This window comes from Corvus moneduloides, chromosome Z (assembly GCF_009650955.1).
Source record: "Corvus moneduloides isolate bCorMon1 chromosome Z, bCorMon1.pri, whole genome shotgun sequence".
Classification (NCBI taxonomy): domain Eukaryota; kingdom Metazoa; phylum Chordata; class Aves; order Passeriformes; family Corvidae; genus Corvus; species Corvus moneduloides.
The window spans coordinates 12,153,607-12,178,782 of NC_045511.1; the positions used below are offsets into that span (position 1 = coordinate 12,153,607).

The following is a 25,176-nucleotide window of genomic DNA, read 5'->3' on the forward strand; positions in this document are numbered from 1 at the left end:
AACTGATGCTCAGACTTTAAGAAAACTCTTGGCAGAGTTTCAGTGAAACACTTCCAGGTCAGAGCCTGGAGCTTGTGAACATGTTTGCATGTGATTTGCCAGATTACCCACCCACTTAGAATTCTCGAGTCAAGTGTTAGTCAGATGGGGCTGATAATAATTATCCATCTACTTTATTGTAATTTTCTTTAAAGCATATTACTTCTGTGATTGGGGTGTAACTATTGCCATGTATTTTTGAAGCACGCAATCTAGGCCCAGCAAAACAAAAGAGCCATGCTTTCAGGAAGCCAGTGACCCAAATGTCACACTAGGATGGCAAAACATCAGCTAACTGATTTGGTTTCCTTTCATGCTACAGATGCTCCTGATATTCCCCAAAACCTCAGCTGTGAAACATCCAACTTTCTGATAATAAAATGCACCTGGAAACCAGGCAGGCCCAGTGGACTATATGGAGAACGAAAAACAAAGTACAGTTTGTTTGAAAGGTAAAATTAATCAGCACTAAAAGGAGTAAAAGGGTACAACTGGAATACCTCCATTGCTGCCTGGGACTTACTGCATTATACCTATTTAAATGTGATTGCTTGGAGCCTAAAATACTTTCCAAGAGTTTCTGGGAGCTGTACCTAAACTAAACTTGGAAAACCCTTATGTAGCCCTGCAAAATTCCAATGGGAATTAAGGATGACTTTTCACAAAGGTTTATACCATTATGAACTCACAGTTAGATAAAGGCCTTAGTGTCTCAGGTTGCTGCCAACATGTGGACAAGGCCAATATGAAAAAGGGAGATAGGAGGAGTCAATCACTAATTTTAAATTTTTTTTAATATGAAACCTGGGTCAGATTATGTCAGACATTTATGGAACTTCTGCTAAGCAGGATGACAGAAGTTCACTGAGAAACAATTGTAAGGCAGGTCGTAGGGCCTTTCCCAAATGCCACTAGGGAAAATAGCAGTTGGCCTCCATCCATTCTCCTCTCAGCATTAAGAATTAGAGCAAGCAAAGTAAATGTTACCCATAAAACATCGAAAGGGACAAATACTGGTTTCACCCACAGAAAGCAGTCATGTTGTGTCCTACTACATTGTCTTACACCATGTAAAGCCTTGCAAAAGAAGAAATGTTGTTTGGAATAGCACGTGCAAAGTGCAAATCACCTCCTGGTGGTTGTGATTAGAAGTTAGTGAGGAGCTAACAAAATTCCCATGGTGAGGAGGCTCCTGTGTCATTCCAAAGGAGCAGTCAGGGAAAGAAGCCAGGAGAGGCCTGAGTCACACAAAATGATGAGAAATGGAGTCTCATGGTTGCTTTAGAAGCATGCTGGAGGCAATGACGTTTGAGTTACAGTCAGAGATGTCATCTAGAGTGCCAGTGCTAAAAAAGCCACTGGGTAGGGTGCAAAGAGATGGACAAAACAGAGCAGGTATTCAGAAGAAAGGAGCTTCAGTCACTGCCTATATTCATCTTATAAGGAAGGATGTTGTCCAATCTTGTTTTGCTCAGCCCAAAGCTGTGAGATTAATGTCATGCATTTCAGGATAAATACTCCCATCCTTGTTCTCAGCCCACACTGAACTATTGAAACAGAGAGTGTGGCGTGGAGGGAGATCAGAGCTCAGCTAGAACACGATAAAAATGCCCAAGGGAACAAGTTAGTTAAACTTGTGCTGCTTGAATGAGAGGCTTACACAGATTGTAATTAAAGCAAATATATGTACATGCATCCAGATACACAATTTAGATTTTATGCCTAAAGATGCACCACTGTTCTTGTCTGTTATCAGACTGCCTGTCCTACTCTTGGTTAAAAGACAACTGGGACTAGTGCATGTATTCCAGGTAACAAACCTTAGTTCAGATTTGACAGGGCTTTTAGAAAGACAATGTGTGTAGCATTTCACTAGTTCAGAAAGCAATTAAGAAAATTCTTTAAAAGTAAGTGTATGCTGATCTGAACAAAGATACTTTAAATCAGAATCTGAGTTGTGACTTGTGAGGTGGTTTTACAGGACCTACCTGTTTTCCTGGCTTTTGAGAAGTGAGAGAGTGGAAATGTTATGCTAGTGGAAGAGGAGAGTTTCACATGAGAACAGGGCAAGTCATGACTGATGTCACTTTAACCTGCTTTGTGGTGTTAGATATGCCTCTGCAATCAAATCATTCTGTAAGCCATGTGAACTGAACCCATTGTTCTGTACCATGTTTTCGGTCTAGATTTCTGACTGTTGCTAGGAATTAACTTACTCAAAGATTAAGCTTTTCCCTCCTCTCTTTACTTTGTAGAATATCTAGTAAAAATGTTTCATGCGAAGTCAATGAAATGAACAGAGACCGTGTCTGTGGCTTTCCAGTACTGCCTGATCAAAAAACCTATGATTTCGTATTAGATGTCTCCAATCCTATTGGGCAAGCACAGTCATCTCTTTTGGTTGATATAACTCAAAGAGGTAAGACTAATGACTTAAAAAGGGAAAAAGAATTAAAATTGGGGTGAACTGTAAATGACCCTGTATTTCAGTGTCTGCTTATAGGACAAAATATCACACAGTTTAACAGCAGCAGGATTTGGAGCATAAAAGAAATAGCTTGAAAAGACAGAAGGTAATATCAGGACTATTGCATGCTGTTGGTAATAGCCGTGGTAATCTGCTGTCATGGTTTGGAGAAAGGAGTACTTTTCTCTTTAGATCTTCAGTTTAAAAAAGGAAAGGGAGATGACCACCTTTCTAGCATTGCCAACCTTTTCTCCTCCACAACGACAGCTGAGGCTACAGGGATTCCTATTGGTTGCAGTATTCTGCTGTTCTCCAAAAAACTGAATTTAAGCATGAGGATAGTGCATTTTTTTTGGTCCAAATCCCAGTTCAACTAGCCTGAGATTAGAATTGTCAGAGTAAATTGGCAGAGTTGAGAGAAACATAATTTGTTTCTGTTGATTATAAACTGGGCTGTTTCACACTCAAGTGATATGCTGCTATTTCCTATTTGTTTCCTTTTCTTTCTTTCCCACACTGTCCACTTAATTCCTGAAGCAGACTACGTATTTCCTTAAGGGTAACTGGACCAATTCCAACAGTAGATATTTTTTTCTCTAATAGCAGTGAATATTAGTGCTGAATATTTTTGAAAAATTCTGTGAAGGGAGTTTTGGGGTGTAGTCATTTAGGAATCCTCCTCTATCCTAGTCTGCAGATTTTAAGTCCTGACTTGAAAAGTTCACAGAAGTTGAAAAAGTTGAGTAAATTTCATCCACCACTGTGGTCATCTGAAATAGCTGATGTTTCACTTTTTTGATAAAATCAGTAAGAGGGAAAATGTTTTTCTGTGTCTCAACTCTTTATTACATGTTCCAGTATAGCCAGTCTTAAGTAAATCTGTTTCCATGTTTGATAGCTGAGAAGAGAGTCAGGAATGGGACTGCTTGCAGGTGCCTTCCCAGCACCAGTTTTCCCAGTTGCTGATTGAAACACTTATCCTTCTATTCTCTCTGATCTTCTAAATTAAGATTTTTCTGAACTAAAATAAGTGGGTTTTTTTCTTATAACTGAAGGCTTTTTCTTTCCTTTTTAAGTTCATCCAAAAACCCCAGAAAAGTTAACTGTTATTGGAAACAACTCTACAAGCATCCAACTGCGTTGGTTTATAAATGGCAGCTTTGCTGGGATCAGGCTTCTGTGTCAAATTGAAATTATCAGTGGTCACTCTGAGAAAAAACTGGTAAGTGTTGCTTTTAAAAGATCAGCATCCAAAAAATTGTCTTTTTCACTGAACTAATCACATTTCAAATTCTTTTCTCACTAAGAGCTTCATTCTGATGATCTTATTAAATCATCAATGTAGTAATGAGTAGAAGTTCATTTACTAAAATCAAAAAACTTCCTGCTCATCTCTGTTGTTGCCTATTTTGGGTGATTTTGGTTTGTTGGTTGGTAGGTTGGTTGGCTGGTGGTTTTTTATTTTGAACACTAGAGAAAAGTCAAATTGCACACCATGTTATTTGGTACTTGAAAGGGGTGCATAGTGCTTTGTGCTGACCTCTTAGGAAACAGTCCTTGTGCTTTGTCCTTCCTGGTGCAAGCTGTATTAACACACTCTAGTTCCAGGATGCATTGCTGCCCTGCAGACTTCCACAGTGGCTGTTTCAGATCTTGCAGTCTGCAGCTGAATTTCTCCCTTTATTTTTTCCCCTCAGAGAACAGTTCATTTGTTTGCTGTCAGCAGTTGACATGCATGTGGCCGTAATGGGCAGCTGCTAAACCTTTCATATCTCAGTGATGTAGAGACAGGATAGGGAAGGATTCTCCCATGTGATGTATCAGTAGGTAAACTCCAGTGATACATCCTCTGCAGCAGGACAGAAGGTGATATTTCCGGGTGGGGTTCAGATTTTCAGCCATTCACGCTTCCAGCTGCTGCCTGGTGCTCTGCATCACGGACTGGAGCTGCATATTTACTCTGCAGACTGTCAGAGGAGCTTAGGATACTAATTTAGACACCAGCATCAGATACTGGGTGTAGGTAGTGTGAATATATCCTCTTCTGTATTGCCTGGCTTAGCATGGGGTGACTTGTCCCACTGAGGAAGCCTAATGAGAACTGCATTTCAGTTGGCCTGAGATTTACCCCCAGTTTCTTTGTGTGTACATTTCAAGTAGGCACATAGTGAATTCTTAGGTCTTGGTGCACAGAGCCTGAATTTTTAATTTGAGCACATTAACCTCAGAGGCTTCTTTTTGAAATGCTTGTTTGATTTTTAGCAGTATTCTATTACCCTTTGCATTTAGTTGCCAGCTGGGCACAGCTGTTGAGCACAGCCTTGAATAATGTAAATCGAGCCACAGAAATGATGCAGCTAAGATTGAAGATAATCATTATGTACATGCCTCCAAAATAATAGGGTGCGTGCTCTGTAAGAGTATTTTTAAAATACTTTCAAAGCACTTAATGAGTATGGAAGCCTTAAGCTTTCTTATTTTCTCTGTAATTACATGTGTCAAGTAATACCAGAGATTAAATACTACAAAAGGAACTCAGATATTTTTGGAGTACGCAGCTCTAAACCTGGGGCATGCACTCGTTTGTGAACCCTGCTGCTGGATCAATCATCTAGGGTAGTGGGAGAGGGTCAGGACTTACGCTTCCGCAGCAGTTTGATTCCCTGTACCTGTATCAAAGCCTGCAGCCGCAGATATTTTGTATGCAGCAAACAGCTTGGCAGAAGCTTTTATTGCTTTGTTATATGGTCGCTGGTTGCTTAACAAAAAACTCCAGGAGTTCTCTGTCACAAAAGTAGCTGTGAAATTGTTATGGAGTTTTACATGGCATTTTGAGGATGTTTTCAGAAGCATTTCCATCCATATGAGAGATTGTTGGCTTTTCTAGTATTTTTCAAGTTGTCATTTGACTTTAGAAATGCACAATTGGTTGCATCTTAAAGTCACTTGGAGCCCAGTTTTTGGCAGCTGTGATGCACATGTGTTATAATTAGATTCAGTAAAAAAATATTCCCAGGCTTAGGGTTTCTTTAAGTAATTGCGAAACAGAAATGCTATGTAGAATCTTGCCACTTTAAGAATAATAAGAGAGACTAGTCCTGTCAAAGGAGCTGTGAACTGAGATCACCTGGATAAGAACTGGGTACCATCTTTTGAAGGAAAAATGAAGGAAGCAGACTGCATGGTAAATATCTTGCTCAAATAGACTGTCTTTAGTATACTTCTGTGCATGTCTGGTAGGACTGTCCCCACAGTCTGATGTCCTTGTGCTCAGTGGAAGTGCAGGTTCTGAATACCAGAGGTGAAATCCTGGCCTGCCCCATGTGAGCAGCTTTGCTGCATATGGGAGAGAGGGGGACTGAATGGGATAGACAGGAAGTAACCACCTGCTGCTTTGTGCAGAGCTCAACCTGTTGAAGGCTCTTCAGTGTTGCATCTCCTTTTCACACTTTATATCATCTCAAAGGTGCTGCCTACTGTCATGCTTCAATTTCTTTCTATACAGGACTTTATTTTGGTGCATCTCTGAAGTTTTTTTCATTGGCTAGGGTGACTGCATAGGAAATATTTTTATTTTTCACTATTTTCTTCATAGGGCTTGACTGTAGCTTTGACGCTGTCAGTATTCTTGGGGGAAAAAAACCCCCACCTTGTTAGGTGTTGACTAGCAGCGTAATCAAGGGGGAAAAAATGCATGTATCATGTCTATTTCTGTAAATTTTTAACAGCAAAATGTCTCCATGACTGGTGGGAAATCCTCAAGTTACACAGCTCAGCTGAATGAGTTGCACCCAAACACCAATTACCAGTTCAGGGTGCGCTGCTCAGCTGCTGACCACTTCTGGAGGTGGAGTGACTGGAGCAGGGGAGTGGACCAGACAACATCAGAAGCCCGTAAGTTCATCTATCTCTTGATGACAAAATGTTGAATTTGTGAAGACATATATTTTAAAATTAGTCATCTAAAAAAACCTAACTTTTTAATAGATGGTAAATTGTCTACTATGCAACTGGAGAAAAAAACTACCACTCTTATTTTTTTATTTAGCTCCTTCAAGAGGACCAGATATCTGGCGAGAGAGAAGTCCTTCTGGAGAAAGCCTAAAAGTCTTCTGGAAGGTAGATAGGGGATTTAAAAGAATATGTAATGTAATTGTACAAAAAGCTATTTACTTACACTTTTATAAATTAATGAAGTTTATAGTCAATAAACCAGGCTGCTTTTCTAAACTTCCATAGAACCATACGTTGAGACAGTATTTTTCCCCAAATGGGAATGTTATTAAAGTTTTATAATTTAAACATTGCATTGAGAAGCATTTCATATGAAGAATTAAATTTTTATACATCTCAGTTGGAAATCAAAAACTTAGAAACTTACATGTCAATTCTCAAAGTCACACTTGAGTAACTTTTTTGCCTTGTGCAGTCATCAGACTAGATCAGGAACAGTAAATTTGTATTATCCTATATATTCTTCTGTATATTGCATTTTGATTTTAATGCGCTCTTTGTCTGTTCATAGCCCTTATCCCTTTCTGAAGCCAATGGAAAAATAGTGTCTCATGAAGTGTCCTGCTTCCTGCTAGAGACACTACTGGAGCATAAAGTAGTCACTGAACCCTCAAACAGTACCGAGATAAAACTTGGAAAAAGTGATTGTATAATTAGTGTTGTAGCCAAAAACCATGCAGGCTCATCTCCCCCCTCAAGGATAACAAGCGTGGAACTTCCAAGTGGTGAGTGCTCCCAGTTGAGAGTTAAACACCTTCAGAGCTTGGGGAATACTGGGGAGAGTGAGTTTATTGAAAAATAATGCTTTGTTTGTTTGTGTTAATTTCCCCACACAAATCTGCTGGGCAGGGAAAAAAATGCTGCTTTGCTTTTCGTGTGGTGTCTCACCAATTAATTGTGCTCTTTACATAAAAGAAACATGATTGCTTGAAGTCTTTGCAGCTGTTTGCACATTTCTGGACACCTCTCAGGAACAAGAAGAATGAGGCTTCAAAAGCATTGGTCTGGACCCCTGATATTTAGGGAGCTCAGTTTGTTTCTGTGTGTTCTTGTTGAGACACTGAGAAGTGTTACATGCTAAAGAGATTCAGAAGTTTTGGAGGTGTTGTGTGGCTTTTTAAGGCGAGAATTGTCAGTTCAATGCCTGTGAGCTCTGCAGGAGAATATTAATTGGACTGGTTGGTAAAGTGTTGGCATCCTTGTGCTAGGGAGCTAGTATTTGAAAAGGATGTAGGGCTTTAGCTTCCCAATTAAAACACTGCCACTCTTGCTGAGGGTTTTGTCAAGGAAAGTAGCTGAGCCAGATAATGATTTTCTGCTCCTGAGACTGAGCTTGGAGAGTAGATAATACTGTGAAGTGGTTATTGAGAGTCCACACTTCCCTTCACGCCAGAAAGTGTAATCTCACAAAGCACAAACCTTTAGCTCCAGATCTGGCTGATGCTCTGCAGGGAGGACAGATTTACACAGCAAGGCCCCTCTCTGGTTGTTTGCCAGGAGCATTCATGGTTCTGCTTCTCCTTGCCCATGTGGAGAACAGGTGTCACAGTTGCTTGTGTGGCAGCTCAGGTTCTGATAAGACATGGCCATCTCTCATAGGAAGAAATGTGTTTTGGCTGAGATCCACAGTGAGATGAAAAAACAAGTTTGTTACTATGTGAAGGAAAACCATTGTACATAATGTTTATTGTGCTTCTACAAAACAAAGATTCCCAGAATGGGTCAGGTTGGAAGGGTGCACAGTGAGTTTTCTGATCCAACCTCCCCACTCAAAGAGGGTCATCCCAGAGCACACAGCGGAGGATTGTGTCCAGATAGTGCTTGGGTATCTCCACTTAGGGCGACTCCACAGCCTCTCTAAGCCAGTTCCAGTGCTTGGTCACAGCACAGTAAAGAAGTTCTTCCTCATGTTCAGGTGGAACTTCCTGTGCATCACTTACTGCCCATTGCCTCTTGTTGTATTGCCCAGCACCACTGAGCAGAGCCTGGTCCCTCCTCTGACCCCTCCTTGCAGACACTGACAGACATTGAGGAGGTCCCCTCTCAGTCACCTCTTCTTCAGACTCAGCCTTTCCTCATAAGAGAGATGCTCCAGTCCCATAAGCATCTTTGTTGCCCTCCCCTGGACCCACTCCAGGAGCTCCATGTCTCCCTTGTTCTGAGGAGCTCAGAATTGGGCATAGCACCAATGGTAATGCCTTGTAGTATATTCTTAGTCTGCCCGTTGGAGGGAAAAGTAATTGTATGGGACAGTTGATTTGAAATGCTTTTATAGCTCTCCTTCAGCAGAGAAAGAATGAGGCTCTGGAAGTCAAAGAAGTCTCTGTAATAGGTTTGTGATGTGGGATAGCTGATGGCAGCTAGAGCTTTGCATTCATTTATAGGTTTCTCTCAGATGTCTGAGGTTCCCTTTGGTGTTACCCAACTTGTACTCTTAAAGATTTGCTCCTGAGTTGGTATAGGAATTGAGTCACTGACTGGAGTCATAGAAGATGATTCATTCAAAGAACTGGATGACATTTTTGCCCAGACATCTTTTCTGGCTGCTTCCTGTGTGCAGTCTGTAAGTGCTTTTAATGTCTATAAGAAAGCAGAGGATCTGAAGCTGGAGATCTGCTGAGGTTTTCTGAAAACTGAAAACACAAACAAAGGATACTGTGTCATAATTAATTTGTCACTATCTCTGAAAAGTGCTCTGTAGAGAGTTGGGGCATATAATCTGTCTGATCCAGGCTTCCTTACCACAGTAGTGCTCTAGTGCTAGTAGTTATTTGTTCTTCTAGTCTAGGTGGCGACTATAAATACACCAAAATGAGCAGTACTGCCCATGGTGAATTTCTAGTCATCTAGCTCAGGAAATAAGATGGAGTGTGGTGTATTTAAGTATTTTTTAGACAGTATGTGCTTACTGTCAGTAAAAGCTCTTTTCTGTAATTAGGAAAATTAAGGTCTGCTAATTAGAAATATGGTCTTTTCTGGCATCATAGAAATGTAGTTTCACTGGATGCATAGTAGTTTTTCTGGGGAAAGTATCAAAACCATTGTGGAGTTGGTTTGCTTTTTTTATTCAGTTGTCTTTTTCTTGCCATGAGCAAGCTACAAAAGGATTGTACATTTAACTGTATGTTAAGATTATTTAGAAATAGGCAGTCCTTCGACATTCACAGCACATCTGTGAGAGTAAAGTTTTCATAGCACTAATTCTTAAAAACAGTCCTTGCCCTTCAGCCTTCCATAGTTTATGGCTTTAATAAAATGAAATAATAGACTCAATGGGGAGCATAAATGAGAACACTGAAAAAGGAAAACTGAAACCCTGAGATTGTTTTTGCAGATCTGTCATGGGGCCACTGCTTTTGTGGTGGCCTTTGGAAACCATCCCTTAGCTCTGCGGGGTCCCATCTGATGGACAGCCATGGAGGGCAGCTGCAGGAATCGGAAGCTGTTCCCAGATCCAATCACTTCAAGGGCAGCCAAACATTTGATAATCAGAAACAAGGAAAACAGACTAAAGGCAGAGATTTTTTTTTCCTTCTTTCTTGTATAATTTACCCTTGGTAGACTGAAGCCTCCATAAAGTTCACCAGGGACATGATTATTGCTGTTGATTCTTCATGAAAAATGGTTGTCTGTGGTTGGGCGAGTGACAGCAAGACATTTTGAAGGAAACACAAAGCAAATCATTTGATGAAATGACAGCAGGAATTTATAGCTGGAGGCTCCTGCCAAATTGGTGTCAATTCATATTTGAACCTGACATCTGCTGTAAATCCTTACCTTGAAAAAGTGCTTTTTAAGCCAGTCCTGAGCTGCTGCATTTCTCGTCATCATACTTAAGGCTGGCTGAGGGATTTGCTGCAGGCTGTGTCTGAGTCTGAGCACTCCAGAAAGCTCAGCTGAGTGCACTGCTTCGAATTTCACAGTTCACGCTCACCTCTCATTCTTAGAAATGACAGCTGTTTATAAAGCCATTGTGCTCTGTCTGGAAGGCTTTCTTTCATCTTGGGCTATAGATAAGTGTCTGGTCTTTGATGGATTTTTGTGTCATCTTTGTTGCAGACAATGTCACAACAGATCAGGCCGTGGCAATGGGGAATGGAATTAATATTTCTTGGGATTCTTACCCAGACATGACCTGTGGCTACACAGTAAAATGGTGTCGTTCATCTGGGTCTGAACCATGTATTGTGGACTGGCAGAAATTTCCTTCAAATACAACAAATGCAGTGATAAAATCTGGTAAGTCAAAAATAATTTCTTGTGACTTTCTGGTTGAGACCCTGAGCAGCAAGTGGAGTAAGAGCAGCGCAAAGCTATAGGTTGCAGATTGATTGCTGTGTACTTGTGTAAATAAATGAAATTCTTCTTGGTACTGTGTTTATTTTAATTTCTTACACAGTCTTGCCAAATCCAAGTATCATCTTGACTTAACTTCTATCATCCTGTGTTTATTAACTGTTTTGAAATAACCTCTTCTAGCTGTACCCCACAATTTCCTAACTCAGCCTAATGCGTAATGTTTAATCTAGAGTTTGGGGTTTTATTTGGATTCTAAGCATAAACAGTGCTGCTCAGGATGGTAGAAGACTAATCCGTTGTTTTTACATCAGGCAGATACTTTTAAGTGTGACCTCCATGTGTTGGCTTGCTGTCAGCTATTGAAATTTCCTGGAACAGGGCACATTCCAGGTCTCTAGATGCTGGTGGGCAGATCAGGGAAATGAAACTCAGCTGTGGTGGGACTAGTAGCAGCAGAAGAGAAAAGAGAGTAAAGATTTAGGATTTTTTTCTCTGCTGTCTATGAGGCTATATATTTGCTTTTTAGAAGAATTTAGTATTAAAGTCTCCATTCACGAAAACAACTTGGAGCTGTGTACATAGGAAAGTTGAGGGGGAGTGGGACCTGGGAGGGTGGGGGCAATATGTTTTTCTGTCTGTAATTACAATGCTGTGTCCATGTTGTTTTCGTTTGTGCTAGCTAGAGATTGCTTTTTTCAAGCAGACAATACTGTGTCTGTCCAATGATGCACTGCTTTACTCCTGAGCTCTTCCCTGGGATGGTTCTTGCAGAATGTGACTCTTGTGTGCGTTATCCAGCTGCTAGGGCTGGCTCAAGCTGGGAAATCCACCTCTGCTCTTAGTCTTTCTAGGAGAATCTCTCAGGCTGGACTTGAACTCTTGCAAAACCCATTTGACTTCTGTATAGTTTCACAGGGGCATCTTGTTTAGAAAAAGTCTTGAAAGTAGTGTACAGCCCTGACTTGAGAAAATCCTAGAAAGTGGTATTTACACATTATAGGATCAAACCCCTATGTTTCCATCAAAGACATGAGAAGCATAAATTTGATGACTATCTGTGTTTTGTAAAGTCAGTTCAGGACTGAAGTTCATTGCTAAGTTGCTTCACTGTAACTTTTGAGAGTTTTCTGCATACCTTTTTTGCTCCAGTAAGCCTGGTTATTTCAAAATACATTTGTATTTCTGAGGAGGCAGGATCTACATGGCTGCTGTGGGAGGAAAGGAAGGGGATTATTTCTGGTAACTTCAGTTTGTGTTTTCCCCATGTAAAGGGCAATTTATGCAATTTGAGTAGCTTGTTTTGAATCCTTTTTGTTTAGTACTAAACTTTCTCTGGAAGCTAGATTTGGTTACTGCTTCTAAACCACATCTGATGGCACAGCTTTTGTAGGAATTAGAAGTACGGATGGTATTTATACGATTATACTTTGAAATTTTTTAATACATATTTATATGTCTGCATCACGTGAAATCTAAAAGTGTCATTCTTCAGAAGTGAAATGTTGTTACAGCAATTTTCTCTTGCAGCTCTGTTCAAACCTGGCGTGAGATACAACTTTTCACTGTATGGCTGCAAATCCACTGGATATCAGTTGTTGAAAAACATAACTGGGTATATGAAAGAGCTGCGTAAGTGCACTTTTATCACTCAGGATCTCTGCAAAGTGAACTTAGTCTGTGTCTATTTTTAGTTCAGTGTTGGCAGAAGAAGACTGAGACCAGAATCCCAATGCAGTACTACTGACTTCTGTTTGTTCTCAGTCTATAACTGTGATACATTTCTCCAGCCACTTCCAGTTCCAAGCGTATGCAATAACCCTGTATTCTCCAGCTTGTGTGGTGGCACAGTGTCACGGCAATTTACAGCTGTAACTTGAACCACATGGCTGTGGTCCCTTCTACAGGACAGAAGGCAACTTTTTTGATTCATCAAATCAAAGTAAACTTCCAAGCACATTTGGTACAGCTCAGCAAATAAAAAAGTATCCATGATATTTCTGTTTGAAAGCACTTCTTAAATCTCAACTAGATTGTAGAGCACAAACCACCTTGAGAATTGCACTTGTATTCTGTCCCACACCAGCCCTGTCTGGGTAACTGGGGTTTGACCCAGTGCTGAGCTTTGCTGGCCTGAATATGCATTAGTGTCTGAATGCTTTCTGTTCCCAGGTGTCTGAACATGACTTTACTCTTTAACACCACAGCTGTATTGTATTGTATTGTAACTACAGCACCCATTTCACTTTGAAGTTCAATGTGTTTTCTGCTAAAATAGTTTGCTTGGAAAACTGATCTGCTGACATAATCTGAGTCCTTGGAAATGATGTTGTTTATTTCATCGCTAAGGTTGAAGGTGAGGTTAAGGCAATTTTACCAGAAACTCAATTTTCAGCCATTTGAATATCTGAACAGTTTATCTGAACAGAATTCTGAACAGTTTCCCAGAAGAGTTTTTCATATGTGTTATGAACAGATCAGACAGAAGCTTTCAAGATACAAAGACTTTGAGGGACTAAAAATGCATTGAATGTGCAGAAGAAACTTATGAGGAACTGAGAAATGCACAAGAGCATAGATTTATCCTAAAACTTCAGATTTGCCTTTGGACAGATAATCATCAGGAGAAAAATGGATGCATTCTTAAACATGAATTCAGCCCTGCTGGATCAAAGCCAAATGTCAGACTTAGTCCTGGTGCACATGACCTTAAGCATTATCTGCTCTAGCACTTTCAGTAGGCTTCAGGTATTGGAAAAAGGACTTGTAAAAACTGCTAAGAGTAGTTCTTTTAAGCTGAGATAGAATTCCATGGTAGGAATGTAGAGTTTGTTTAGTTTTAAGACAAGCTATGAAGTCACAGAGTTAAAGCCTTTAAAAGCTAATTTGTATCCTCTGAATGTTTATACAATCTTTTGGGGTTTGTTGCAGGAAGAAGGGTATTTACACGTACGGGTCTGTAAGAAGGCTGACCAAAGAGAAATTTTTCTTTTAGCACCCCTTAGCAGATAATACTGCAGTAATTAATAAGTCCAACATAGCTGTATTTTTGTAGTATCTCCTGCTAAATCTTTCACATATACTTTACAGTGAGGAGTCCTGAGGAAAAGGTTGGAAAATGCTAGTCCCAAAACAAAAGTGATGAAATACCTACATGGTTTCGGCATTTAATGATAAGGTAATTTCTTACTAGTTTCTTCCTTCATAATTCTCCCTACAGCTCCAAAAACTGCACCAAATTTTATTGTTGAAGAAACTTCTTCAGATTCTATATTGGTAAAATGGGAAGACATTCCTGTTGAAGAATGCCGAGGCTTTTTAAAAGGATATCTTCTTTCCTTTGCAAAAGGTGAAAAAGATGCTTTAAAGCCCAGACTTTCAGAATCAGGTAAATTAATTGTATAGATTGCAACTTCCTTACTTACATATTTCTTTTTTGTTTTTTAGTAGTTTAATTTCACTTTAATAAAAAAGAGTCTTTAATAATAATTCAGTTGCATTACTCACTGTTATAATTGGCCCCTGATATGTGACAAAGGCATTTAAAATAATCAGCTCCTTGTGTAGTTAGAGCGCAGTTGTTTTTTAATATAAAGCAAAAGTTGGAGAAAACGTTGTCTCACTGGGGCCATAAAGTAATGCAGTGACTAAGTGGCAATGTGTCATGCTGTCGCCTGCTCAGATAGCCTGGGCAGATGAGGCAGGGAGGTTACATGGCTATATTTAATAGGGTATATTCTTCCAGTGCCTGTCCTGTCAGGAGTGAAGGCTGACGCACATTCATAAGAGGATGAGCAGGGGGGTAAGGAAATGAAGTCAATCTGCAGCAGCAGCACCACACTCCTGTGCTGTTCGGTGCTGTGTAAGCAAGCAGCATTGCTAGGGTTCTTTATTTCAGTTTTCCTTTCATGGACTGTTCTTCAGGTTTCATATGCTCACTTCATGAAAGTTTTGCAAAAGCTGAGGTTGTCTTTTTGAATCCTTTCTTACAAAGTTATGCTTTTCTTACTGCTTCCAAACAAACAGGGAATCCAGAACTTAAAGTTAACAATATCACTGACTTAACAAAGAAGTCTATGAAAATACTTGATCTTCAAGGCAAAACAAGTTACCAGCTGGAACTACAAGCCTACACAGCTGGTGGGTTGAGCCCTCCAAACAGCCTCTATGTGGTGACAAAGGAGGACTGTAAGTTGATTTTCCCTGTTCCCTGTCTTTAGCACAGGGGCTGTACAATATGTATAAAGCTGAGCTTATTTTGTTGGTTTGTGGGCTTTTTTCTCGTCCTGTAGGTAGTTTGGGCCTACAGTCTAATTTTTTCCTTTATTTAGCTGGTTATTTATAAATACAAAAACTGGTACGTTTCAGAGTGAGGGAAAGATCCTTTCCTATTACAGCTACTTTGTAGTTCATGGTAATGTATGAAGAAAAATAACTTCTAACCTACTACTAAATATAGTGGAGTCTGAGCTTAGTTTTCTCAAACAGCCAGTTGTTTTTGTCAGGGTTCCCATAATGAATATCTGCTAACACATGGTGGGAAGAAGGACATTGTGGAAATATTTATCAGTTTCAGAATTGTAAACAGATGCCTCTCTACTTTGAATTCAGTTTTATTGATCCCCTGACAGAAGCAAACACAGACAACTACAAAAAAAAAAAGATATTGACTTTGGGGAATGAGAGAAAAAAGTATTTCCTGTGAAGTACTAAACACTGGGGTGCAACTAAATACATGAAAAATCAAACTTGAGGCATTTAATATCAATGGAAGAAGGCACTGGGGATGTATTGGAGCTAAAACGCAGGGGTTGGAAGCATTGTAAAACATATAAAAGACAATGATGTTTGTGCAATGAGTTGTTGGCCTAGAAGAGTCATTACCAGAAACTTGGCCAGCTCAGGTAGCGTGAAAGTGCAATTCCAGAGCTTAGTGAGAATAGAATCACAGTAGCAACAAGTCTTGAGCTGCACATGAAACCTTCTGCAATTAAGCAGTCAGAGAGAAATATCTGCTGATTCCTGTAGTTATCACTGAATCTGTTTATGGATGAACTTTGCCCATCCAGCAAAGGGGAAGGGTAATGGTGTAGGTCACTGTTTGCAGTCCACTGCACTAGGTGAGTGTAATGGGATGGCCTTTAATTGGTGGGAATGTTAGAAAAGGCATAAAATTTGCTGGTAACATTGGATATATATTTACTGTCTTTTCTTTTCTTTTATCCCCCAGCTGTAGGATTAATCATTGCAATTCTCATCCCCGTGGCAGTGGTGGTGCTGCTTGGAGTGTTGGCCAGCATCTTCTGCTACCGAAAGAGGGAATGGTAAATGCCTGCCTCAGGTTTTCATCTTTTCCTGGAAGTTTTTGCTTTAGTGCTAGGGTTTTCCATTATTTTAATTACTCCTTTGTTTCTCTAACTACCCAAAGATGTTAGTGGGCTTTGTGTAAAGGTGGGTGGCAAAAACACATTGTAGAAGGTGAGGGAGAAACTGAGTTGGAGAGAGGTCAGAGGGAGGAATGCAAAAAGTTTTTGCAGGAGCCTGTCTCCCAGTGAGCACCATTTATAAATAGTTCCCAAGTGGAAATAAGCTGGTGACAAACTGTAATTTGTGTGCCCTCTACAAACAAAGGTAGACATACCATCTTCAACTTTTAGTAAATGTGGAGTATTAAATTCCCCACTTAAAAAAAAAAAAGGTTGCTGTTTTTTCCTTTATACTCAGTGAAACTTCAACACACTAAATCTTTGCACCAGATGTCTTCAGTATTCTGAATTAAAGGGAGATGTCCTGACTCCTTTTGTGTATTCACAATCTGTTTCAGGCCTAGCTATCTTTATAATAGTTTATTCTTTCATCTTTAAAGGATTAAAGAAACATTTTATCCAGAAATCCCGAATCCTGAGAACAGTAAGGCACTGCAGTTTCAGAGGAACATCTGTGAGGTAACCCTTTTTTTAAATCTAGTATTTTAAGCTTCTGAAAGATAAAACAAGTTAAAGAATTCTTTTGCAAACTTACTCTTGACTCATTTGTTCCAATTGTAGAAAAAACTCTGTGGAAGGGGGAAACAAGCCAATTTACTGAGTAACTCCTGTCAGGTGCTATCTAGAGCTTTGTTGTTAATGCAGTTACTTGCAATGTTTGATCTAGGAAAGGACTGCTTTGTCAAAGTGTTAGAAGCAGAAAGTATGGAGGTGTGTATATGCTACATGAGCCAGAAAATTATTAACACTTTCTTTTTTTTTTATGTATTGGTATTAATGGCTGTGGGATGAGTAATTTGGGCAAGTTGTTGCTTTCAGATTTTCCAGATCTTTTAGCTTAGTGTCTCCCCCTTCTCCTTTTTCTCATTTCAGGGGAATAAGACACTTAAAACACTGGAAATGAACCCATGCACCCCCAACAGTGTTGAAGTGGTGGAAACACAGTCTACAGCTCCAAAGATTGAAGACACAGAGATGATGTCCCCAGCAGCAGAGACCACTGTGCCTGAAGATGGCTCTGACTCAGAAATGGAGAACCATGTTGTTGTGTCCTACTGCCCCCCTATCATTGAAGAGGAGATCTCAAATCCCCCTATGGATGGACCTGGGGGGTCATCTCAGGTGGTTTACATTGACATCCAGTCAATGTATCAGCCTCAAATTAAACCAGAGGAGGAGCCAGATATAGACTTAGTGACTACAGCAGGCTATAAGCCACAAATGCAGCTGTCTATCAGTGCTCTGAAAATGGAGGGTCGTTCACCTGTGGAGGAAGAATTGGATAAAACCACAGGTTACAGACCTCAAGCAAACACAAGCACCTGGAACATGGGCACTCCAGACTCTCCTGGATCAGTTGAAAGCAACAATGAAAATGCATCTTTTGGGAGCCCATGTTCAATTAATTCCCGACAGTTTCTCCTTCCCCCAAAAGATGATGAAGACTCTCCTAAACCCATTAACACAGGGTGGTCCTTCACACACTTTTTTCAGAACAAACCAAATGATTAACAGTGAGTCCTCACTGAATGTGAACTTGCCTTCTGAATAAGCTTTTATTCCTGATGTTGTAAAGAAAGGAAGAAGAAAAGTGCAAAAGGCATGAATTATTCTTGGAGACAGTCAGCAGAAGTTCTAGTGAGCTGAATGTTACCATGTTTAAGATAGTCGAAGTGTTAATATTCCATTGTAATAGAGGCCGAGAGGCCAAAATTATAGCAATTTAGTTATTACTCTAGTAAAATATACTGGATGTAAGGGGTACTGAAGTTAAAGCCCCTGATAATTATAGTCAAAGAACTCTGCCTACCTTCACATAGTGCTCCAAGATTAACATGGTCTCATGCAATTTATAACTTGGAAAGGTTGCTTTGCTTTGTTGTAGCTGTTCTCAACTGTGCAGACTCAAATGATGCAGCAACAACAGGTTTCCTTACTGAAGGCTTAATTTATCACAAACCTCAGCCTAGGACATGGAAACAACATGGTTGGAAACTGTTGAGATCTTTTACCTAGTTATAAACTAAGAACAAATGAGAATGCTATTTTTTTTCTTCTCCTGTATGGAAGGTTATTGTCACTGTTTAACACTTACAAAGCAATGGCCATTCAAATCTGTTGCTTTTTAACTAGACACTAATTTCTGTACCTACTGTACAATGTTTATTAAATGTTTGACTCAGGGGTACAAACTTGGGGGAAAAAAGTGTAACACTGACTTAAACCTCAACAAGAACTGCATAAAGTTTAAAATTTCCTTTTTTTAAAAAAAGCTTAGAATGCTCTATATTTTTTCTATCCTTTGGTTAAGGATTTAATCTTTCCTAATGTATTGCACTAATGCATTTTGTATTTCATAGCTTCTGGTCTGGATCTCCTGCTTCGAAGTGGTACAGTAGTCCATTCATCCTCAGAGTTCAGCAGTCTTTGCACTATGCAGTAATGTAAGCCACGGGGAAATCTCTGTCCACTCACCTTAGCTGCCATTAGAAGCAGTTTGGCACATGAAATTGGAGGTAGTAGGACTAGCTCCTTGATAAAAAATTGCTCTTCAGATGGTCTTTATTGTATTAACTTTGTATTACCTGCTGCCTGGCTGATCTCAGGTGTCAACAGGACCTTCTGCACAAATCCTGCCTGGGAGTACAAGGTAGGATTTCTCTAGTGGCAGAGAGAAACCCAGAGAGGTTTTAGTGCCGCTAATTCTGCCTCTCCTTTACCAGATATGTGATGCAAAGAAAGTTTAAATTATGTTCATTTGTGTGCTTAAAGGAGTGTTTAGAACAATCATCTTTTAAAATGCTTGTTTTCACATGTGCCTCTCCAGACAGCTGTAACTGTAACACTTTATTGTGTAAATTTCAGGCTGTGGCATACATGAATTTCACTAGCTCACAGGAGAAACTTTCAAGAAACTTACCTGTTTCTTGCTGTAAAACACAGTGGTGAGGCATCAGACCTTGGAAGAGCTTGATCAAAGAGGGTCTCCATAAAGTCCTAGCCAAATCGATTTTTTTTTTTAGCTCTCTGTCTCCTTAGTTACTTTGTGTTTTGGTTTGGTTCTGTTTTTTTTTAATAAATAAGACATGGGAATGGTTTTAAAAACAAAACAGATACAGAAACTGAATTACCTAGGCTGCTAGTTGAAAACGTGTGAGAGGAGACCAGGAGGATGACTATCATGACAGAGATTTGGTCTCCAAACCACATGATCTGGCCATCAAAATAAAACCAAGCATTAGGTTAAACCTAATCATAGCAATGCATTCTGCAGTTTCAGAGGCTGGTATGTCTCTGCCATCTCCATAGAATGAAAGTGTAGAGGTGTTTCAAAACTGACAAAAAGGCAAAACACTAAATAGTTACCATAACCAGTAACAACTGCCTGTGTGTGCCTCCTGGAAGAGTGAACTGTGAAGAAGTAAAAAACAGACCAGTCTGCAGGCCTGGCAGAGTGCAAGGTGTCTCTGAAAGAACAGAAAGTGCACATTGGATTCAGCTATTGAGCCTTGGAAATAGCTAAGCTATGAGTGAAAAAACAGTCAGTGCAAAGAGCTGACGTCCATTTGTGACCAGGAATCAGCACAAGGGGAGTGTCATAGCCTATTACTCCGAACATTAAACCAACACATGGAAGGAAGCAGTTATGCCCTTTTTGATTGATTGCTGGGAGGAGGCTAAATCCTAATAGTAATAACTGTTTTTCATAATTCTTTTTTAGAGTATTTCTTTTCACTAGTGTGGATTTGGCTTAATGTGTCTATCTCCTAAGATGATTGTTAGTTTGTGCTGCTATATGCTTTTAATTGAAAGCAGATGATGTCATGGACAGTGTGTATGGGTAGTGGTTTGGGGTTTTTTTATAGAGCAGTTTCTCAATGCAGAGGAGCAATCAGTATTGTATGGTGATTCAAATGAAAAAAAAAAAACCCCTCTGTAGTGGAACAGCTGACCATGAAGAATAACTGTGCTTTTCATATGGCTGTGTATTTCTAGAAGCAAAATCAAACTGTAGTTTGAGAGTACTAGCAATTTTTAATTTGGAGACTGGAAATCAGGGCAGCTGCAGAGAACGAACAGAGCTCACAGGGAGCAGTTCAGGACCATTCACAGTGTTCACATGGTGAATCAGTTACACACAAGCATCACATACTCAGGTTTCCCAGTGTGCTGCTCTTCCTACTCAGTAAAGACAACAACATTTTAAATTGCTTCATTTCTTAGGGATTAGGTAAGGAAAAGCTCCACAAATGCATGGTCTGCCTCGATGTTTATGCTATAAACTCCCTCTTACCAAATTATTCATCTCTTATTTTTCTTTTTTTTTTTTTTTAACTTTTGACTATACATTTTTTTTGCCTAGTGTTCTGACTTCCAGGATGCAGGGCAGAAAGGTCCTGTTAACAGCAATGGCTTCAGTAACAGGAGAGTGGGGCAGATGTGGGAGAGACACAGGCTTGTGCAGTATCTGTAGCATCATTGTTGCTTAATGCTGATGAGCCAGTAAGCAGTTGTCAATCCAGCACTTGAAAGTTCAGCTGCTTCACCTCTGTGGTTTCCTCTGAGCCTATCCAGTGCTGCCTTTCAAATGCCTATCTCAGACTTCAGCAGTGAATTCAGATGTGTAGGGAGAGGTGGTGTGCTAATGTTGTGATCAGGTGAAGCCACCCCTAGGTGCATGGAGCAGTAGAGATGAATGACAAGGACTGTCAGGGAACAGACTTACTTTCTGAGCCCAGGTACCATGTTAAACCAGTGAAGCATCTTTAGGAATGTCTTTAAACCAAATACTCTTTCAAAGTATGGTGCTTTTAGCCTCTAAATCCTTTGATAACAATTGTAAGCTTCAGAGGGGATCAGGCTCCTTGTACTAGTGCCTTCTAGCTTCCTGATGAGCCTCTTCGGACAAATTTTTTTTGAAAATTATCTTAGGAATCTTAAAGTTTAAACTGCATTTCCTTACCATCATTTTGTGAAATATCTTATCCTTTATTGAACATTTATTTTGCTTTAGTTCTTTTGGCTTTTTACTTTGGTTTGTAGAAGAGTTGAAAGTGAAGCTTTTAAAAAACTAAATTAAAAAAAGAACAAAACAAAAACCAAAACTCAGCAACTTCCAGAAGGGATATGACCAGAAGGGATTGTGTCCAAATTACTATTATGCCTAACTCAGTGCTTCAGACCTCCAGGATCAATGTTCAGAGAGGCAGGGTATTAATGCCAAGCAGTTGCTTTCTGAAGAAAGTCATTGGTTCTGCTGCTTTTTGTTTTTGAGCCATGCCTGTCATATGTGACAATTTAAGTTTTGTAATGGGTTTTTGTACTGATCACTGTATGCATGGAACATTAGTCACATTTGATGTATCACTGTGCACTCTCCTATTTGACACATTCATTGTTTTTGTTTTTCTGGCATGCACAGAGATCTGGGATCTCGGGTTTGTGTGTTAGATTTTTGGTAGATCTGCATTTGATATACCTCACAGAACTACTAGTTAATATATCGACAAAACAGTAAGCTAATATTACAGGCAGGCAGTGAATTACCTCCCCTTCTAAGCAGTGGCTGTATAGGCAGACCAAGAACCTGATAACTGAGATTTGCTGTGGTAGCTTCTTTATTATCTCTAGTTGCTGCTTTCATGGGTAAACCATTTCCAAAGGGAACCAGTATCTGTGTTGTCTGTCATGGCTCAATTGGCAGATGCACTGTGTTTCTTCATCTTCAGGTGGGGGACCAGAACTTTCCCGTGCCAGGAACATGGCAGCAGCACACTCTGTTGACCTCCAGCTTTAGGCTGCTCTAAAGAGGCATTTTCAAGCCACCTTTTTCGTTGCTGTTGATAGGTTCAGCTGGGTAAAGCTTAGAGCTGTGGTGTTTTCTGTGACCATGTCCTCCAGGACACTCAGTTGAACATAAATAGCAGCAAAAATGTAAGCAACTGGGTGCATTGGAGAGAGAAGGTGTTCAGACATCACTGAAAAGGCAATGATCAATTGCGTGCTCTATTTTAAAATAAATATTGCTTTGTAAATACAATACTTGTATCCCTGCAAGTAGATAAAAAAATAGTAAAATAATTTGAAATATATAAGAACAATGTAACATTTAGAGAATGAGATTGCTAACAGGGCTCTGTGTACCATAAACCTATGAAGAGCTTCCCATGTAAATAGCATCTTCTGTTCTGCCACAGACTTTGATGAAGGCTTCGGTGTAAATGACATTTAATATTTATAACACCAAGTTCTAACTCTTTATGCACACATGTGCTTACATCATCATGTGCCTAGGTGCATATGGCAGAGGAAGTCGGCTTGCAATCGCTGAAGTGATTTTTTTGGAGCCCTGTGTGTGAATATATACCTTCTGAGACAGTTTTGTCTAGAGGAAGCAGCTGCCATCTGTGCTCCTCCCAACACACTTCACACCACTTGTGGTGCTGTGCATTTAATGGTGCTCTGCATGGCTGATGCTCAGAGATGCTGTTTCGCAGTTTGCAAAATTTGTTGGTTTTTTTCCTTGCCTTTTCCTTAGCCAGCCTGGAAACACGGTCCCAGACCCCAGATGCTAGATAAGGATTCAGAAATGTTAGTGTTTAATTTCCTTATGTTTAAGACTGTCCTGAATATCTCATTAGGAGCTGGAAAACAGTTTCTTCAACCACAATTTTCTTTCCCCTCCCCCATTTATATAACTCTGGATTTTCCCCAGTGTTTTTAAGATAGCCAGTGTTTGTTTCCTTTTTGCATGTTATACAAACAAACCTCAGATGATATTGGCAGGCTTTCTGTAACTTACAAGTTGTCCCAGGGTGCGTGACAATACTTCTCCCTCACAAAACATCTATTAATTCCTTCTGCTTTTACAACTAAAAAAAATGCCTCCAGAGGTATTTTGCATTTTGGAGGGCAGGGGCTCAGCTTCCCCATGCGGGTGAGCTGGTCTAATGACAGGGTGTTTCATGAGAGGATGGCGTTAATCCCTCTCCAGTCTCACCTTCTTCTTGCAACAGCACTGCTCAGGTGACTTTGTGGTACAGCAGAGCAGATGAAATCCTTGTTTTTTAATATGATACCTAACAAAATCTCTAGGACAGTCCCAAATCTGCACTTTGACTGAAAGCAAGCTTCAGTGGAGGTGTATGCACAGCTTCCGCTGGAAGGCTCAATACCTTTGCAACTCATTTGGTCTCATATTGTGCAAAAGGTAGTGAGTAAAACTAACCCAGAGACAAAGCAAGAAATGAAGTGTTCTCATTTTCATTACTTGGATTAAGAAAAATTAAAAAATAAATAGCTTGAGAAGGGCAAAATAAAATAGAAAGGTCACTCTCTTTAGTAGTAATACAATTTAAAAAGAATCCTTGAACATCATTTTGTCAATGTTTTCTTAATGTGGTTCAAGAATGGCTTTGGATGAACATTTTATGTTTCATAGCATGTCAAAAGTTTGTAAAGCTGGGGATAACAAAAAGAGAAGACAACTGAAACAACTCATGTCTGAAATCCTACTTGAAGGTAACACTAATTTGAACTTTGAGCCTGTTGTGGTGCACAAAACATCAGAACTGGTGTAATCATACAGGTCACCTGAAAAAAACACACAACATTGTACTATAATGCTGTAACTTTAAAACATATACTGTGAACAGGTTCAATGTTTTTTTAGCTCTTTTTATACCGTATTTTTTACAGCATAAATAATTTGCTTAGAGATGTTTTTTATGTTCTGTTTTTATGAAAATTTTAATGGACTTTTGTTTAATACTAGTGAAAATATTGTTTGCCAATTTCCAATTGTCATCTATAGAAGTTAATTCTGAAAACAAATCAATAGACTGAGCTGAAAAAAATAGTCTTCATAACACACTAAATCTAATAAGTCATTCAACACATTTTTGTTGCTGAATGATACTGAAATCTTCCAGCTTCCATGTCTGCTATTGAAAAATTACTTCTTTCACAATTTTAGCAAAATCATCACATGGCACTTTAATGAAGCTGTAGCATGTCAAGTAAAATACTGTTTCAACAAAGTGTATCAATATAAAAATTTATCAGCTAAGCAGTTAAACAAATGCATGCTTAAAAAAGGAAGCATGGGATCATGTTGGGGATATAATATTTCAGTGTGGCAGTTGACATTTAAGACTAACCTAACACTAAGATACAACTCTGCATATATTTTAAACCTAGTTTGCTTGCTTGTTGTAACTCCTGTTGTATTGCTTGGGTGTCTAAAAGTAAGCATGTGTTTAACAATTTTGCCATAGTATTGCCATGAAATTTAATAAATATATTTTCTTACACTCTTATATGTCTTCATATTCTTTGCTTTCCTATTTATTTTTTAAGTAAGAGTTAAATTTTGATCATGCCTCAGTACAAACAGAGTTATTTGAATTTTGTGCCAGAGTAAATAACCACAGGATCTAGCAAGAACAGCCTTGGCTTCCTGATAGTCAGAGTGGGTAGTAACAGATACTCCCCAAGTGGCTTCTCCTCAGCACAGCAGACCCTAGCACATCCAAGGCCCCCTGAAGCCCTCCTGTTGTGATGCAGTGATAGGAAGAAGTCCTGGTCACTTACCTGTGTCCTCCTCAGCTTGTGGCTCTAACACAGCTGGGGGCTGATAGGTGATCCCCCTGCATTCCTGGGCTGAGGTGTGCAAACATCAGTCACTGGAGACTCTCCAGTAGTCCACGTGGTGGACGTGTCTGCATGGTGGACATCCCTGTGCCAGGATGAAAGGTGTAGCGGCAGGATGAAGGGGCACAGGCTGTGCACTGTGGGGTTGGTTTGAGTGGCATAGGACACTTTCTCAGCGTGTTTTAGTGGAACAGAGATGACCAGCTAATACAGTGGTTGTAA

At 39.7% G+C, this 25,176-nt stretch overlaps 1 protein-coding gene across 2 annotated transcripts in view; it reads left to right on the forward strand.

The window, feature by feature from the left end:
* LIFR (LIF receptor subunit alpha) overlaps nucleotides 1-24,620 on the forward strand; it is a 51,559-nt gene extending 26,939 nt beyond the window's left edge. For both annotated transcript variants that reach the window (XM_032097244.1, XM_032097243.1), the window contains 13 exons: nucleotides 362-491; nucleotides 2,295-2,458; nucleotides 3,583-3,728; nucleotides 6,235-6,400; nucleotides 6,555-6,625; nucleotides 7,032-7,245; nucleotides 10,580-10,759; nucleotides 12,347-12,448; nucleotides 14,037-14,204; nucleotides 14,843-15,004; nucleotides 16,047-16,140; nucleotides 16,683-16,761; nucleotides 17,176-24,620. In XM_032097244.1, coding sequence (XP_031953135.1) covers nucleotides 362-491; nucleotides 2,295-2,458; nucleotides 3,583-3,728; nucleotides 6,235-6,400; nucleotides 6,555-6,625; nucleotides 7,032-7,245; nucleotides 10,580-10,759; nucleotides 12,347-12,448; nucleotides 14,037-14,204; nucleotides 14,843-15,004; nucleotides 16,047-16,140; nucleotides 16,683-16,761; nucleotides 17,176-17,814 — 2,315 coding nt within the window. In that variant the 3' untranslated portion in view covers nucleotides 17,815-24,620. The remainder of the gene's footprint in view (nucleotides 1-361; nucleotides 492-2,294; nucleotides 2,459-3,582; nucleotides 3,729-6,234; nucleotides 6,401-6,554; nucleotides 6,626-7,031; nucleotides 7,246-10,579; nucleotides 10,760-12,346; nucleotides 12,449-14,036; nucleotides 14,205-14,842; nucleotides 15,005-16,046; nucleotides 16,141-16,682; nucleotides 16,762-17,175) is intronic.
* Nucleotides 24,621-25,176: the final 556 nt, after the last annotated feature.